The sequence below is a fragment of the Neltuma alba genome, unplaced genomic scaffold, assembly GCF_004799145.2.
Source record: "Neltuma alba isolate B1F8T4 unplaced genomic scaffold, ASM479914v2 tig00013221_pilon, whole genome shotgun sequence".
NCBI lineage: Eukaryota > Viridiplantae > Streptophyta > Magnoliopsida > Fabales > Fabaceae > Neltuma > Neltuma alba.
The window spans coordinates 1-18,272 of record NW_021637522.1 but is presented as its reverse complement, the minus strand read 5'-3'; the positions used below and the strand labels follow the sequence as shown (position 1 = coordinate 18,272).

Below are 18,272 nucleotides of genomic sequence, written 5' to 3'. Positions count from 1 at the left end.
TCATATTTAATATCTTAATTTTTTAATAATTAATAATATTTTTAAAATGAAAAAATTTCTTAAAAAGACACTTAAATAATCCAAATTCTTATTTGGGTAATTAAATTTGTTAAATACCTAATCAAGTCATATGACCTAAAGAGAAATTTTAAAATTTTATAAAACGACTATAATGTCTATTTCATTAGAAATCAAAAGAAAATTCTAAATTAACATGTTCAATTTTACAGTTAACACATTTTAATTGTAAATTAATAACTTTCTGTCTTCATAACACACTTGTAACAAGTCTTTGAATAAAACTTGATCACAATACAATCTTAAAAAATTCATAAGTTTAATTACGTAGTTAACAAGTTTCAGTTCGAAATTAACAATTTTATGTCCCCATAACACTTGTAGTAAGCTTTTGAATAAAACTTAATCATAATATAACCTTAAAAAGTAACATGTTACATTTCACTATTAATATATTTTAATTCTAAATTAATAATTTTTGTCTTCAATATACACTTTCAATAAATTTTAAATAAAAAATGATCACAATACAACTTTAAAAATTAACAAGTTCAATTACATAGTCAATACGTTTGAATTTTAAATTACCAATTTAAAAATGATAGAAAATTCTTATTTCCTTAGGTTTCTAATGAAAGAACATTAGAGTCATTTCATAAAATTTTAAAATCCTTTTTTGGGTCATGTGACCTAATTAGGAGTTTGATAAGTTCAATAACCCAAATAAGAATTTGGGTTATTTAAGGGTCTTTTTCAGAGATTTTTCTTTTTAAAATTCTCTAGTAATCAACCTTTATCTTTTTCATTACCCATTTGATTTTTGCGTTACACTTTTGCTATTTTCAAAACTCACTTTTAATTTTTCAGTACAAAAAATGACCATTTGAAAATTCAAACATAAGTATTAAAAAAAAAGAAAGATCAAGCATAATGAGTACCAATGGGAGCATTTTTAAGAAAGAAATGCTCCCTAAATCCCTTTTCTATTGAAAACAAATGTTCTGAAGCCAACGAACAAGATTAAACGAGACGCAATTTTCTCGTTTGCTAATGTTGCTGCATATCAGTTGGCGAAAGAAAAACTAGTTAAAGGACTTGGACTTTACTATTTATACAAGAGTTTGATGGAATCAATTTTTAGATTTGGATGAATTTGCTATTGAGTGTCAGTTTGGACTAACCTAATAACAAAAAGTATTCTTGTGCTATAAGATAGAAGCTTTGTCTCGTAGAACATAAAGTAATTATTTGAAGAGGTCCCAAACACTCAGGCATAGTTTGGTATGAAGCATTGAAAATGAAGAATTGGAATTGGGATTGAAAAAAATCTATTAAAAGAGTATTAGGTATGAGAGATTGCTTATTATATGAGATTAAAGAAACCCATATATGTGGGATTAAGGAATATCATGGAGGAAAGTGATATTTTCTAATTCTACCTTCATGGGTTTGCCTAATCCCATGTAACAAGTAATTGTTCATGTTAAAGACTTTTTTAGTGACTTTTTTCAATTACAATTCTAGTCTTTATCTCTCATTTTTAATGTTTCGTATCAAATAGGACAGCAACGTCCACTACTACTATGACACAGTCTTTTTATCTCTGTTTTGACTGACTTTTTATTTTTGTTTTGGTTTGACATAAAAAGAAAAAACGTAATAAGTACTTCATACTTTTTACTTCTACTTTAAACAAACGTGAAAAATGGTACTTTTCTTCATCTCTATCTTATATCTAATAACTTGAAATCTCAGTCGATAGAAACAATAACAAAAGCAAAGAAGATAAGGTGAGAACCAGCGGGTTGACTACTTGAAACACTTACCATAGCTTAAACAAATCAAAGGAGATCCTCATTATTGCCGCGATCAAGGAAGATGATATACACGGTTACAATTTATTAGAGAATCCTGTCCTCATGCTTTTTTGAGGGCCAATGAGTATTAAGAACTAATCAATCCATTGCCTCTGAGGACAATGACAACCGGGCAAGGGACCTTTAAATAGCTATCCTCTATAACGTTTTAAGAAAGAAGTGTATCAATTATTGGATGGCGTGCTCTACACATGACCTCTAATGGAATAATTTTTGGCATGGTGGCTCCTGCTCCTTCTGTCATATCAATTTCTTCCTCGCTTACTCGTTTCCATTCAAAGCATTGAATCAACAATCCCAAAGTTAATCCCACTGTTCGTTGAGCTAAACCTGCTCCAGGACATGCTCGTCTTCCCAACCCAAATGTAATTAGCTTGTTTGCTTCTCCTTCCTTCTCAAACCTCTCTGGCTCAAAACTTGTAGGAGCACTCCACACTTGGGGATCTCTATGGATTGCCCAAGCATTGATTAATACCATAGTGCCACGTGGAACATTATATCCTGCAATGGTGCAATCATCTGAAGCCTCGTGTGGAACCAACATTGGAGCTGCAGGATGCAATCGAAATGTTTCAAAGATAATGCTTTGCAGGTATGGTAGTTTTGAGATGTCTGGCTCATCTATTAATCTCTCTTGCCCTATATGTGTGTCTATTTCTTTCTTTGCCTTTTCCAACACATGAGGATTGTTTAATAAACTCGACATTGCCCATTCTAAAGTCGTGGCCGATGTATCCGTTCCAGCAAGAAGCATGACCTACATGTCAAAATTGGCGAAGTAAAATCAATTTCAAAATAGTGCTTTTTTGGAAAACCCCCATAGCAGCAGCATTCAAATCCTATCATTATTTTTCCTTTTTGCAGTTCTGCTAGGAATTTATTGCAGCATTCTCAAATTCTTCCATCATTAACTCTACATCTACTATCCGCAAGCTTAACATACGTTACAAGCACACCTCAAAGAGAAGATCAACAAATTAAAAGATTTCACAAAAGCAAAAAGCACAAAAAAAAAAAAAAAACAGTTTTAACTACTTACCAAAGCGAGGCCCTTGATAATTTGATCTGTGTAGTACTCAGGCTGTAATTCTTGAAAACTTAAAAGATGATCTATCATAGTATTTGCTCTCTGCTTTGAATTTCGATGCTCATCAATGAGTCCTTGCATGAACCCATCACATCTCTTGGCGAAACTCTTGAGCCTCTTCTCCACGTGATCATAATCAAACCACCTCAATATGGGCAGGAAGTCTGCAGGATTATTTGCTCCTCCAAGTGTCACCAACTCCTTTATCATCTCTCTAAACTTTCTTGCTTCTTCCACGTCCCCAACTTCATGGTCATCTACCCAATACCTCTTACCTGAAATCATTCGCATCATAGTGTTGAACATCATCTCTGAAAACCTTGGCTTCATCTCCACTTTCGCAAACTCGTTACATGATTCTTGAGCAAGCTTTTGCACCAGGCGCTTCATCTCGTCTCTTCTCATTTCCAAGAATTTGTTGAGACGGTGGTTGGAGAGCACCTCAACAGCCGTGATGCGGCGGAGTTTGCGCCAGTGGTCACCGTAAGGAGCGAACACTAAGCCGGTGTAATTGTAGGAAAGATACTTACCGAGGAGAAAGCGGGGCCGGTTTGCCAGGACGATATCGTTTTTGGTGAAGCACTCTTGGACTGCAGAAGGCGACGAGACAAGGACCACGAGACGAGAGCCAAACCAAAGAGAAACAATTTGGCCATAACGTTGAGAAATCCGATGAAAGGAGTGATGAAGTGGTTTTTTCAGTTGGTGGAGGTTGCCGACAATGGGAAGAGAAGGTGGACCAGGTGGGATGTTTTTGTACTTCTTATTATTTTGAACGAAGAGCTTGAGAGTGAAGAAGAAAGCAAGAAAAAGAAGGAAATAATAGAATAAGAAGATGATCATCATTGTTTGGTACTTTTCTTTGGATGAGTCATGGAGACAAGTATGTTCGTGGCTGTTATATATTATAAGAAGACCTTGTGTAGCGTATGATCTTGAACAATGTTTCCATTAATAATATATTGTAAAGGATTTGTTCCCCGATTTTCAATTACGTCATTCAATACGTAATATTCGTTGACTTTTGTTTTTCTTGTTGCTCACTCGATGCTTCTCACTGTATTATGTTGATATTCATGTGGGAGATAATACTTATCACCTTAAAAATCAAATTCTGCAATCTCCCTTGTGTTTAGTATGTACGTACTATATCACGTCTGCATTGACCCCCGCAGCGTTCATACATATCGACATTGCCAAACACTTAGCAAATTTTCACACAAATAGTAAGACACACAAACGCACCAGAACAGTTAATTATTAGATAAAGCTTCACTTTCTTTTTCCTTCCGCCCTTGCGCCTTAAATTGCTGTAGATTATGTGCTTATTGGTTATGCATGGATTAGATAAAATAATAGATACCACTCCGGTCATAAGGAAGAGAGGAAAGAAATTCGTTTGGCTGGGTAAAATAGTAGGATTTGAGCCATGAAGACACAACGTGGTAATGTGTGTGCGTGTATGTGTTGGGTTTGATCTTATTTAATGTTTTGATTGATGATAGACATATAGAGGATCCCATTCCCAAGTTCCATTACCTCATATACAGCATATAATAATAACTGCACCAATATTCATCTTCGGTTAATACCTATCACCTAACCAATTCAAAAGTGAAGATTAAGGGGAAATTACTGTGTACTCTCATGGAATTAGAGACAAAAAAAATGGGTCGAATCTATCATGTCGGCCAATTTAAACCCAAGCATATCAATGGCTAGGCTTTCAAGAAAACATGATTTTAGGCTAAACGGGTTTTAGGCCTGACCCGATTAACTCTGAAGCTTGTCAAGATCCAGCCTGTTTAAACCTGAATATATATTATAATTGTTTGAGGTATTTTTTAATCATTTTGATAATTATATTTGTTTATTTTTTATTAGGTTGTATTCACTTAAAATCATTTCAATCCTTTATAAAATTACATGATCTAACATGATGCAACATATATCAATAATGATTTTGTTAATTTGACACTTTAATGTGCTAATATATATGATTTAAATTAAAAAATGAGTTGCTTTGAATTTTAAATAATGATTTGATATATATTTTATGTGTTATTAGTTGCCAACATTCATCACCCCTCCTATCTAGATTGAGGTGGGTAGGATATCGCTTGAGAGAGGACCAAAGCTTTAGGCTTCGGCTTATCTAAAGAGGATGGGTTGAACCATGTAAATGCAAAGTTTGCCATGAATGTGTGTCCTCTTGATGATTTAAATTAGGATTTCATTTGTATATAGGTAGATTAATGAATTGATACTCCGTTTCTGAGTATATTTTAGATGAATATGGCATGTTGGTACTCCGTGTGTGTATATATTTATATTGAAATGAAATTTCAGCACCCTCACCTTAATATAAGGATATATGAACATGAGATGGGCAGTTGTAAATTTCAGGAAAATCCCTTAGCAAAAGCTCTTCGCTCATGTGTGCTCGGGCATATGAAAGGATACTTAGTATTACCTCATGTACTTAATATGAGAACTAGTTAATTAATTTAAGTAGATTAAAAATTAATTAAATTAATTATTTGTAATAAATAGGTGTTGTCTTTCATAAAATACTCTTACTAATTACATGTATTAGGTAGAACTATTATTTGATAAAATATTTAACATGCGCAACTACTTCAAGGACTACCATAAAAAAAAAAAAAGATAAATATTGATTAGAGAATTATTGAGAAGCTTCAATCTCTTAAAAACATCCTCGACCCATCCTATACTGACTCTCTAAATATGAATTCCTCCTCAAAAAAGTTGGTTGAGATTGGGCAGTAGGTGTGTTGGAATGATGAAGCTACCCGCTCTGAGACAATGAGGCAGTTTGAAAACTTTGTTTTGTTAAAAAACGAGGATACACTCCCCATATATTGCTGCGGAAATTATGGGAATCAATGAAGGAATGCACCTAAGTTGGAATCACAATTACCGAAAAGAAATTGTCTCTAGCCACTGTGCAGAAGCATTGCAATTTATTAATAGCAACCTAACTCACCGTCATCCTCTCAATGGCTGGATCAAATGTATTCACAACCTCCTAACATGTGACAAGACTTTTGCCTTCGATTCTTTGGCCGGCCAAGGTTATCAAATGGATGTTATGAAACTGTCATTATAAATGTTGCTCCTGTGGAATACAAAGCCATTCTCGCCTTAGAAAATTGTATTCCTAGGCTCTCTTTAGGAAGCTAGACTCTAAATATTTTCACGCCGTCTTTTATTCCAATAATAATAATAAGACGTAAACATGCACATTTTCACTTTTGAAATGACCAAAGTTCGAAGTGTGCGTACGCGCACACATATATAGAAACTGACAAATTATTAAGGGTGATAATATGGACCAACCAACAAAAGGTTAAGTCGCGCGGGTTGACAAGGCCCATGTAATAACGGGTTGGCTTCTCGTCATGGTGGGTTGCCAACTTGCCAACTATTATTTTTTTAAAAAAAATAATTTTGTCATTTTTAAATATTTTTTCTTATACAATGTAAATAAAATATAATGAAATTTTTATTTTTTTTCCTTTAAGTATTTGATTGAAAACACCAAATAAATGATAATGGTTTTTTTTTTAATTTTTTAGATAGGATATAAAATATAATAATATAATTATAATAAGTAATAAAATCAAAAAAATACCAAAAAAATAAACGCAGGTTAATCTGCGGGTTGGTGAGCTAACTTGCGGTAAGTTATGGGTTAAACAATGCGGGTTAAAAATTTTATTTGCTGGCCAACCCATCTTTTTTGGTGGGTTGGCGGGTTGGACCCGCAGGTCCAACTCATATTACCAGCTCTACAAATTATAGTAACTTTAAGGCAATTGTGGTCAAATATGAATAATCTAAACCCGATTTAAATGGTTTATATTTAACATTTTTAATTTTTAAATAATAATTAAAAGATTATTTTTATTTCAAATTCTATATCTATTAAAAATAAAAACATATTAAAAATATAAACATTAGGTAACATTAAATTAAATCTGACCTTTCCAGTTTTAATTTGGATGGTTAGAATAGTGCTCATCAATTTAATTTCTTGGAGCATGAGTAGCATAATGCACTTTTTCGCCCCTTTTTTTAACTGATTAGGTGTGTTGCTCGAACATGATAAATTAAATATCAATATGGCCAAGTTTAACCTCTTAACTGATAAGCAGGCCGGAAATAGAACTCTAACAAACATTTATTTATGAATTGACGAATTGAATGATTGTTTAATTATATATTGAGAGAAATTTTTTATAGTGTTGATAAAAATGCCTAACATTATATCTGTTAAAACAAAATAATCGTTTAATCTTTATAATTTTGATTTAATTAAAATTGAGTCCCTAACTTTTGATTTTGCGCAATTTAATTTCACTAAATTTAAATCATTTAAAATATTAATTCTTATATTTTAGAAAATATTATAAAAACTAAACTATTTCTTCGACATTATTAAAGATTTAATCATTTAGAATTGAAAAGATTGTATTGAGTTAAAAATTAGGAGAATTGGTACAAAATTTTAGATAAGAAGCATAATTATGAAAAAAAATCTCAATAACAACATAAAAGTTTATAATAATAAGTTCTAGAGAAAATTACAAATAAAGACTTTTAAATATGTAAAATTATGATTTGGGACCTTTAATGTGGAAAATAACAAATAAGGACCCGATCTCAAATTGTAAATATAAAACCTTGGTGAAACGTCTGAAATACCCCTCAGTCAAATAACAAGTTGACTAGGAAAAATGACAAATTTACTTTAACAAATGACAATTTCAGTGGACCAAATCACAACTTGACTGAGGTTATGCAAAATAACAAGTTGACTATGAAAACTGACAAGTTCATTTTAGTGAATAACAATTTCAGTAAGCCAAATCACATTTTATTTGAGGGGTATTTCAGACATTTCACTAAGATTTTATATTTACAATTTGAGATCGAGTCCTTATTTGCAATTTTCTCTAAGTTCTAAGTTGATAATTATTTTTTCAAAAAAAAATTTAAAGACTTAACTTATTTTAATCCAAGTAGCAAAAATATTTGGCATTATTCGTGAGATTTGTGTCAATTGTGGGGGACCCAGTTTGAACAGAGCACGTGATAGGGTGATATATAGGCACTGGGTAGTCTGCCCTGCTTTCAGACAAGATAAGACCCTTGTCAAAATCTACATCAAAATAACGCGGCGCAAACCAAAACGACATAATTCCAAGAAATAGACAAATTTTGCCGACCCTCAAGAGCCTTTAGCTCCTCGCCACGCCACGACACGACAAAAGTCGAAGAAGAGTTCATCTCTATATTCTAACAACCAATCCACCAGATCCATGTTCACGAGCGCAATCAGTATTTGTAGGAATGAGCAACTAAACTCATCAAAATTTGTTTTGTTCAGATTGAATTCTTTTTATGGTTAAATTTCATTCAATTGCTACTGTAGACAATTAATATTAGTCCATTCACAAAAAATTCTAAAATTTATCAAAATTCAAAATTTGACGATTTACAATAAAAGTTAAGCAATTTGCAACTAAAATTTAATGATTTATAAAAAATATATAATAAAATTCACAACCCCAAAATACTATTGTTTTGGTATAAGTGAACAATTCAAACAACAAAAATTCAATGATTTGTAAGAAATATAAGAAAATTAACAACTCCAAAATAAAACAAGGGTATTTTTATCTTTTCAATCATAAAATTTTGGTCCTTGGGAGTGCAATGAAATTTTAGAATTTTTTGAGAGTTGACTAATATTAATTATCTAGTGAGAGGTTAAATGAAATTTTTTGTTTTATTTTTTTAAAACAATTATCTTAGTGGATATAGAATCTAAAATAAAGATAATCTCTTAATTATTTTCTTAAAAAATAATTTTTTACTTAAAATAATTTATTAAAAATATTAAATCTCTACTGTCCAGATCAGATCTAGATGGTCTAAAGTGCTTATTGAGTGATGAGCACAATTCAAATTTGTGTTCTCCTTACGGGATAAGATCCCTTACCATCTCAACCAACAACTTGTTAGTAAATTTAACCTTAATTTAACTAAGGAGCAATAATAAACACATACTCCTCCCGATCCTATGTCCTAAATACACATGAGTTAGTTAAAAAATTTACTTTAATTGTAAATATAAGATTTTAATTCATTTTGCCTTAAATTTGTAATTTTTTTTATGAATTCTACTTATTGATTACACCTATTAAAAAAAATTTCAATTAAAGGTAGAGTTTTCAATGAAGATGATTAAACTAGTATTATAAAAAAAATAAAATTTACAAATAATTAATTCATATTAATTTTATTTTATATTTATAAATTAATTAACTAGTTCATGTATTAAAAAGAAAAAAGTATATATAATATATATGTGTATCAAATGAAGTAACTTGAACTTCTGATTTTTGTAGGACATTCCTTAGATCTAAGATTAATGGAAGCATTTACTTAGATACTACTTTCGATCTTAAATATAATAGCTAATTGAATATTTAATTTGATTCTAAATATAAGATTTCAATCTGTTTTGTTTTTTATATTCATTCATTTTTTCAAAGTAATGCCCATAATGATTGCACATATTCAAAGTTTTCATTCTATTACATATGACTAATAAAGATATTTTGATAAAGATAATACTAATTTATTATAAATAATTAATTGAACTAATTTTTTAAATATTGCAAATTAGTTATACTTAGTATTGCGTAAGCTCAAACGAGACACAAGCAGCCGTAAATATCACATGTATTCTTTGACCCAAACCCGTTCCTATCACTAAACTTCCCAAAAGAAGGTATCGAAAAATCATGAGCTCCTTCTTATTCCATTATTTCCTTCTTTCTCTTGCTTTCTTCTTCACTCCCAAGCTCTTCCTTCAAAATAAGAAGCTCAAAAACATCCCACCTGGTCCACCTTCTGTTCCCTTTATCGCCAATCTCCACCAACTGAAAAAGCCACTTCATCGTGCCCCTCACCGGATTTCTCAACGTTATGGCCAAATCATTTCTCTTTGGTTTGGCTCTCGTCTTGTCGTCGTTGTCTCGTCGCCGTCCGCAGTCCAAGAATGCTTCAACAAAAACGACATCGTCCTGGCGAATCGGCCCCGCTTTCTTACCGGACAGTATGTTTCTTACAACTGCACCATCATAGACTTCGCTCCATATGGCGACCACTGGCGCAACCTCCGTCGCATTACGGTAGTCGAGATGCTCTCGAGCCACCGTCTAAACGCATTCTTGGAAATGCGAAGAGACGCGAGATGAAGCGCCTGGTGCAAAAGCTTGCTCGAGACTCACATAAAGAGTTCACCAAAGTGGAGATGAAATCAAGATTCTCCGAGATAAGCTTCAACGCTCTCATGAAAATGATTTTGGGGAAAAGGTATTGGACAGACGACAATGAGGTTGGGGATGTGGAAGAGGGAAGAAAATTTCAAGGGATTATGCATGAGTTTGTGCCAATAGCAGGGGCAAATAACGCTGCAGACTACTTGCCCATATTGAGGTGGTTTGATTATGATCACTTGGAAAGCAGGCTCAAGAGTATGGCCAAGGGAATAGACGGGTCCCTGCAAGGGCTCATTGATGAGCATCGAAATGCAAAGCACAAAGCAAACTCTATGATCGATCATCTTCTGAGTCTCCAAGAATCACAACCTGAGTACCATAGAGATCAGATTATTGAGGGCCTCATATGGGTAAGAAATATTCATTCAATGCTTAAGGTAAGATTTACTTAACTGATTTGAGTAGATTAAGAAAACTAAATTAACTACTTAATTCTAACAAATGTGATATCTTTTAGTTTCTTTTCTTTGAGATGTGCTTGAAACCTGGAAGAATTCGAGAATGCTGCAATAACTTCTTAACAGAACAGTGAAAATGAAAAAAAAAATTATAGGATCTAAATGCTGTTCAAATATTATTTTGCTTATGATAGGATTAAATACATGAAGAAAAGGAATTATTTCAAGATTTGATTGGATTTTGGAAGTGTAGATCCATTTCGAAGCTTTTTTTTTTCCCAGCAAAGGACAATTGCTAAGCTACAAATCTTTATATCAGCCGCAAAAGTCATCGTATTATTAATAAAATGTAGTAACTGTAAAATCCTGATTGTGTGAGCATTCACTAAATTAAGTCTAATTTTTTATGTTGTTTTGTTAATTTTTTCCTGTAGGTTATGCTTCTGGCTGGAACGGATACATCAACTGTGACTTTAGAATGGACAATGTCTTCTCTATTAAACAATCCTGAGTGACAAAACTCGATTACTATATGAACTTATCACTATATTATCTATATAAAAAAAGGGAGGGGTTTTAAGCTCAAGCTTTTCCTGTTAGTTTAAACTATTACAACTTAGGTAGCAAAAGGTTTTTTATATTATTAAATGGCTTTTACAAATTCTTAGAGTTTAAGGAAAATGGCAATGACATTAATTCGGTATTACGAGACTAAGGACAGATCATATTACAAAGTTTAATAAATAGGAGTAGATTATACTTTTGGGAGCACAATAAGTGCATGAATAATATCCCATAATGGTTATAACAATATTTTTACGGCTTTTTATATTAATTAAACTACTTTCTTGTGTTAGGATGCTTAATTAGGATGTTACTGTAGGATGTTATATAAACTTGTTATCACTGTTTTCACTCTTACAATTGTGGATTATTTAGATGGAAAGTGACATATGATTTGGTTATGTTAAATGGCTGTCACTGTTGTTAGACTGCTGTCTATTTTGATTTTGCACGTGTTTTTTACAACTGCAAGTTACATAAAAATTGCCAATATAAAAAATTCACAATTTATTTTAAAAATATATATATTTTTGTCTATCCCAGCTAGAACAGACGAAAATATAGTACCCTATTTTGGTCTGTTCTTGGCTTCCGGCTAAAACAAACAAAAATAGACACCTTATATTTGTCCTAGAAAAGATGAAAATAGATGCACTATATTCATTTATTCTTCCTAGCAAACAATATTTTCGTTTGTTAAGAACTTTAGCCCAATTATTAACTATGCATATTTTCCCATCATAAGCACTTCCAAGTATGCATTAATTCACCAAAAAATTATAACAACTAAAGAAAAATGTGTTGAAATAATATGAATTTTGTAAGCTTAACAACAAGCTATCATATAACTTTTGGGAAAGTCCAACTTATAGTAAAGGTTCTGCAGAAAATTTTATAAATGCTTAATAATTTGATGGTAAGAAATATGCTTATATATATATATATATATATATAAATATTTGCCAACAATATGTTTATATGTATGAATTATAAATGGTATATACATGCTTAAAGTTATTATAATATAATAGTCATGATATTATAAATGGTAGTATAACTATCAAGTTAAATGAATTCATTTATCGATGTCAGTTCCCTAACACCGTAATATCTATTTTTTCTCCTACTCCAATTTCTACTATATCTCTTATGCAGTAGCAGAAATGCATTTTTAATTGACGACGAATATAATATTTTGTACTAGTGCTGGTCTACCTTAAATTTTTAGGACGTGACACTATCCGTCCATGGAACTCTACCTATCGCTTCGTCTTTCACCACCAATGAATGGGATTTTGGCCATACATAGCATGGTCTGTAGCTTCACCGAAGAACAAACCCTCCAAAGCCATCGCAGCTACCGAAGCAAGAGATGGAAGATGAGAACGGACCGGAAGTGACAATGGTTAATGGAGAATGAAATGGAGGTGGTGGTCGGAGAGAAGAAATCAGAGGTGAGAAGCGGTGAGAGAGCCAATGGAGATTGATGTTGTGATTACTGACTAATAGTAAAACTGATACTTAATAGGCATTCCATGCTCTTTCAAACGGTGTTTTGATGCTCTAGGTAGCTTCAAGTGGAATCCTAGATTAACTCATTCACCTGTGGGATATGTCTCCTACACAGCTTTTGAAGGGATGTGCTCTCTTGATTGGGTTACAAAACCCCCATCCCTGCTTAACCTTTTCCAGGTGGCTCGGAGTTGCTTGGATTGTCCTCTTTCTTTTGCTTTTTCTGTGCTACCCTTGTTCATGGTTTTGTATTTCGACTTGGTTCTGTCTGCTCATATCTTGGGCTGCATTAATTTTTGTTTTGCTTCCTTTCTTGAATTCTATGTACTTCCAAACTTGAGTTTTAATACTATATTACTGTGGTTTGTGCAGGGAAAAAAAAAGAAAGAAAACAGAACTAGAAGGAAATTATTCTTGTACATGTAGATATTCCCATCGCTTATTGCAATAGATTGTAACAAATACTAAAAATGAACCATTTATATAGCATGAAACTCCTACTATTCCAAGCCTTTGGATACATAATTCCTCAACTTGGTTATCCTGGATAACCTTTTAAGAAAGAAGCATGTTAATGATTGGATGGCGTGCTCTACACATGGCCTCTAAAGGAATAACTTTTGGCATGGTGGCTCCTGCTCCTTCTGTCATGTCAATTTCTTCCTCACTTACCCGTTTCCATTCAAAGCATTGAATCAATAATCCCAAAGTCAAGCTCACTGTTCGTTGGGCTAAACTTTCTCCAGGACAAGCTCGTCTTCCCAACCCAAATGTAATTAGCTTGTTTGCTTCTCCTTCTTTCTCAAACCTCTCTGGCTTAAAACTCGTTGGATCACTCCATAACTGGGGATCTCTATGGTTAGCCCAAGCATTGATTAACACAATAGTTCCACGAGGAACATTATATCCTGAAATGGTGCAATCATTCGAAGCCTCATGTGCAATCAACAATGGTAGGGCAGGATGCAATCGAAGTGTTTCAGAGACAATGTTTTGCAGGTATGGAAGTTTTGAGATTTCTGGCTCATCTATTAATCGTTCTTGCCCTATATGTGTGTCTATTTCTTTCTTTGCTTTTTCCAACACATGAGGATTGTTTAATAAACTTGACATTGCCCATTCTAAAGTCACAGATGAAGTATCCGTTCCAGCAAAAACCATGACCTATAAGTCAAAATTAACAAAGTAATCAAAATCAGGGAATACAAATTTTATAATCAACTTTTAGAGTAAATTGAGTAAGTGGTCACATTACGATTTTAATGTATATAGTATATTTTGCGCTATGCTGCAATAAAAGGAGAAGGCAAATTCTTAATTAAAAGCTAAGTGATCTAAAGTACATGTTCTGCTTGACCATAAAAAAAAAAGAAAAGTACATGTTCTGCGAGATCAATATCAAATTGTGCGATGATTTCTATCTGGGCTTTTTTTGTGTGTGTGTACAAAGACATAATGTTGTAGAGTTTTGCACTGCTCATAATGTACAGTTATGCAATTCCCTTTTTATCCTGGGGTCCATCTGTATTTCCAAAATCGAATTAAATACTCTCCCACACCCACTGTCTATCTCGATAGATATTTCCCTTTTCCTATTTACTTAATCCTTTCACAATATATGTACTGGCCAAAAAAACCTTTCACGAGATATATTAATTAAAAATGTACAAATAACATGTTTAACCTTTGAAACTTAATAACAAATCCCCCTAAACTATCAGGTCTATGCAAATAACTTCAAACTAATCAAAGAAAACTCTATTCTTCTTGTCCTATTTATAAATATTTACTTCCAACATGTTTCATATGGACTAAAGAAAACTCCAACCTTTATTAACTCATTTAAAATTCAACAACTTTTCAACTTTGTTCCTATTTAATATATATTATACCTCATGTAAATAAAGTAATATAATAATAAATAAAAGATAAAATTATATATCTGTATAAAAAAAATTCTTAGTGCCCTATAAAGAGGACCAAAAAATATCTTCTTTCTTTGCCCATTAAATAGGACTAGATGAGTGCTTTTTTATGCATATATAACCTCTCAAACTTGGAATTATATGCATACAAACCCATAAATTTTAGTTATTTGCAAATAAATAACAAATAAAGTTAATGGTATGGAAATTATATGCATGAATGCAAAATTTCAGGGAGATTCATTATAAGGTGTTAAAGGTTAGGAGGTTATTAATATGACATAAACTTTTAAGTTATCAACTTCAACATAGGTTGCATGCAAGCACATCTTAATAAAATGTAATCAAAAGATATCTAACTGCGTGCAATAAAAAAGGTAAAAGCATTCTTTACTTTCACTTACCAATATGAGGCCTTTAATAATCTGATCCGTATAGTACTCAGGCTGTGATTCTTGGAGACTCAAGAGATGATCGATCATAGTATTTGCTCTCTGCTTTGCGCGTCGATGCTCATCAATGAGTCCTTGAGAGAACCCATCGGCTCTCTTGGCCAAACCCTTGAGCTTCTTCTCCAAGTGACCAAAATCAAACCACCAAAGTATGGGCAAGAAATCTGCGCTGTTATTTGCCCCTCCTAGCGACACCAATTCCTTTATAATCTGTCGAATCTTTCTGGCCTCTTCCACATCCCCAACCTCGTTGTCGTCTCCCCAATACCTTTTGCCAGAAATCATTCTCATTATAATGTTGAAAGTCAACTCTGAAAATCTTGATTTCATCTCCACTTTGAGGAATTGATCCTTGTGTACTGATTCTTGAGCAAGCTTTTGAACCAGCCGCTTCACCTCCTCTCTTCGCATTTCCAAGAATTTGTTGAGACGGTAGTTCGAGAGCACCTCAAGCGCTGTGACGCGGCGGAGGTTGCGCCAATGGTCGCCATAGGGAGCCAACGTTAAGGTGGTGCAGTTGTAGGCAACATACTCTCCGATGAGAAACCGGGGGCGATTTGCCAGGACGATGTCGTTTTTGGTGAAGCATTCTTGGACTGCGGACTGCGATGAGACAATGACAAAGAGGCGAGAGCCAAACCAAAGAGAAAAGACTTCACCATAACTTTGAGAAATCCTGTGTAAGGCTTGATGGAGTGGCTTTTCTAGTTGGTGAAGATTGCCGAGTATGGGAAGAGAAGGTGGGCCAGGTGGGATGTTTGTGAACTTCTTATTTTGAAGAAGGAGCTTGAGAGCAAAGAAGAAAGCAAGAGAAAGAAGGGAATAATAGAACAAGAAGGTGATCATTATTCTTAGGTAGTTCCCTTTTGTTGAGTACTTAATGGATTTGAGTCATGGAGACGTGTGTGTGGTATTATATATAGAGCGGCTTTGCATTTGAGCTCACTTAATGCTTTCAATTAATCTTAAGGATACATGTCGTTCAAGACCCAAAAGTTCCAGCTAACTTCAGTCACTGATATATGAGCCAGTGTGAGATTTAGATTTAATCTTAAATATAAGATGTTATTTCATTTTTTATCTCATATTTATTATTTTCCTCCAAACTAATTTACCTAATTTATATATTCAAATATAAAATAAATTGTTATATGAAAATATCTTAGAAAGACGATATGATATTTATTTGGGTTCTTTAAATTAGTTATATTTGTTTAGTGCTCTCCTCTCAATTCTTGTCCTGGCTCGACGACTTGGTGATTGGCGGTTGAGAGTAAGCAAAATTTGTCTATTTCTTGTAGTGTGTGTCGTTTTCGTTGCCTCTGCGTTATTGAATGTAGATTTTGTCTGAAAGTAGTGCAGACTGCATATGTACTATCACCTGTCATCACGAGCTGATGCTAACACATTGGCCACCGACAATTCACCTGATTCTCAACAATGCCAAATATTTATGCAAATTTTCTCAACATTTAGATTGATTTAGTCTTGTGATAAATGCTTCTAAGTCTTTGGCCACTATTTAAATTGATTTGGTCATTGATTGGTTATACTTGAGAGAGATAATCTAGGTGTAGAAATTGAATAAATCATTCTTGACTTGAAATTAAATTTACTTATTGAATGGATAGTTCTGTTAGTAAAATAGAGATGTTTTTATTAACCTTTCATTGTCACCCTAAGGTTGTTGCTATTGAATTTATTAGTTGTATTAAGAGATTGTGCAATTTGATGAGAGTATATAAACATGATTCCAATTTGAGAGAGCTTTTTCAAGTGCTCTTAATCTTAAACTAACACATATTTTTATTAAAAATCTATTGAAGAGGAAATAATCAATTGTTATAGAGTAATATGGGGAGAAATAATCTACACTCTTACAGTAGAAGTTTCATTTTTAAGTTCATTATTGAGTTAAACACCGATAGTCTAAAGAATTTCTTTTTAGTAAGTTTAATAACAATGAATTAATATATATCAACCGCAATGAAGGTTCGATGGCAAGTTTTAACCCCCGTTTTTTTGCATTAATCCTCATGGAAGAATAACTTTAGTCAACTTCACTGTTGTAACGACCCGTACGTTTGTGGTATATGCTTGGCGGCGAACACGAACAAAGCAATATGATTTATAATAACCAAGAAAAAGAGAACTAAATGGGAACTATTGGTGTACATAAAGATGGATGTTCTCGTTCGCTGATTGCCACAGATTGTGCCAAAAGACTAAAAATTCACTTTTCATAGTATGAAACTCCCGCTCACAACTCCACACCAGTGGATGCAATTCCTTAACTTAGATCAACATTAATTTTAACAAAAAGCATGTTAATAATTGGATGACGTGCTCTGCACATGGCCTCTAGAGGAATAATTTTTGGCATGGTGGCTCCTGCTCCTTCTGTCATATCAATTTCTTCCTCACTCACCCGTTTCCATTCAAAACATTGAATCAACATGCCCAAGGTCATGCCTATTGTTCGTTGAGCTAAACTTGCTCCAGGACAAGCTCGTCTTCCTAATCCAAATGGAATTAGCTTGTTACTCCTCTCCTTCTTTTTCAACCTCTCTGGCTTAAACTTGTTGGATCACTCCATAAGTGGGGATCTCTATGGTTTCCCCAAGCATTGATTAACACAATAGTTCCACGAGGAAACATATATCCAGCAATGGTGCAATCATTCGAAGCCTCATGAGGAACAACAATGGTGCGGCAGGATGCAAACGAAGTTTCAGAGACACTGTTTTGCAAGTATGGTAGCTTTGAGATGTCTGGCTCATCTATTAATCGTTCTTGCCCTATATGTGTGTCTATTTCTTTCTTTGCTTTTTCCAACACATGAGGATTGTTTAATAAACTTGACATTGCCCATTCTAAAGTCACAGCTGCACCATCCGTTCCGGCAAAAACCATGACCTATGAGTTAAGTTAGCAAAGTGAAATCAGTTACTACAAGTATAATCAATTTCAGACCAAATTTAAGGAGCGTCACATGACCTCTGAAGATCTTGTGGGAAAAAGAGGGAAAGATAATGAGCTGAGTTGTATTTTTCACTTATAGAT

The 18,272-nt window shown here is 33.3% G+C and overlaps 1 protein-coding gene and 1 pseudogene across 2 annotated transcripts; both read right to left on the bottom strand.

The window, feature by feature from the left end:
* Positions 1 to 1,889: 1,889 nt before the first annotated feature.
* On the bottom strand, positions 1,890 to 16,055 carry LOC114735533 (cytochrome P450 81E8-like). 2 transcript variants are annotated; one of them, XM_028923236.1, is made up of 3 exons: positions 15,162 to 16,055; positions 13,605 to 13,996; positions 1,890 to 2,260 (listed from the first exon to the last, which is right to left on the bottom strand). In XM_028923236.1, the coding sequence occupies exons 1-3, from the start codon at positions 16,053 to 16,055 to the stop codon at positions 2,044 to 2,046; spliced, it is 1,503 nt and encodes a 500-aa protein (XP_028779069.1). In that variant the 3' UTR covers positions 1,890 to 2,043. The 2 variants fall into 2 exon arrangements, with proteins under 2 accessions (XP_028779069.1, XP_028779068.1); XM_028923235.1 differs by lacking the exons at positions 13,605 to 13,996; positions 15,162 to 16,055 and adding an exon at positions 2,935 to 3,828 and having other exon boundaries at positions 1,890 to 2,652.
* A 1,444-nt stretch (positions 16,056 to 17,499) lies between these two features.
* Positions 17,500 to 18,122, bottom strand: LOC114735536 (isoflavone 3'-hydroxylase-like; annotated as a pseudogene).
* Positions 18,123 to 18,272: the final 150 nt, after the last annotated feature.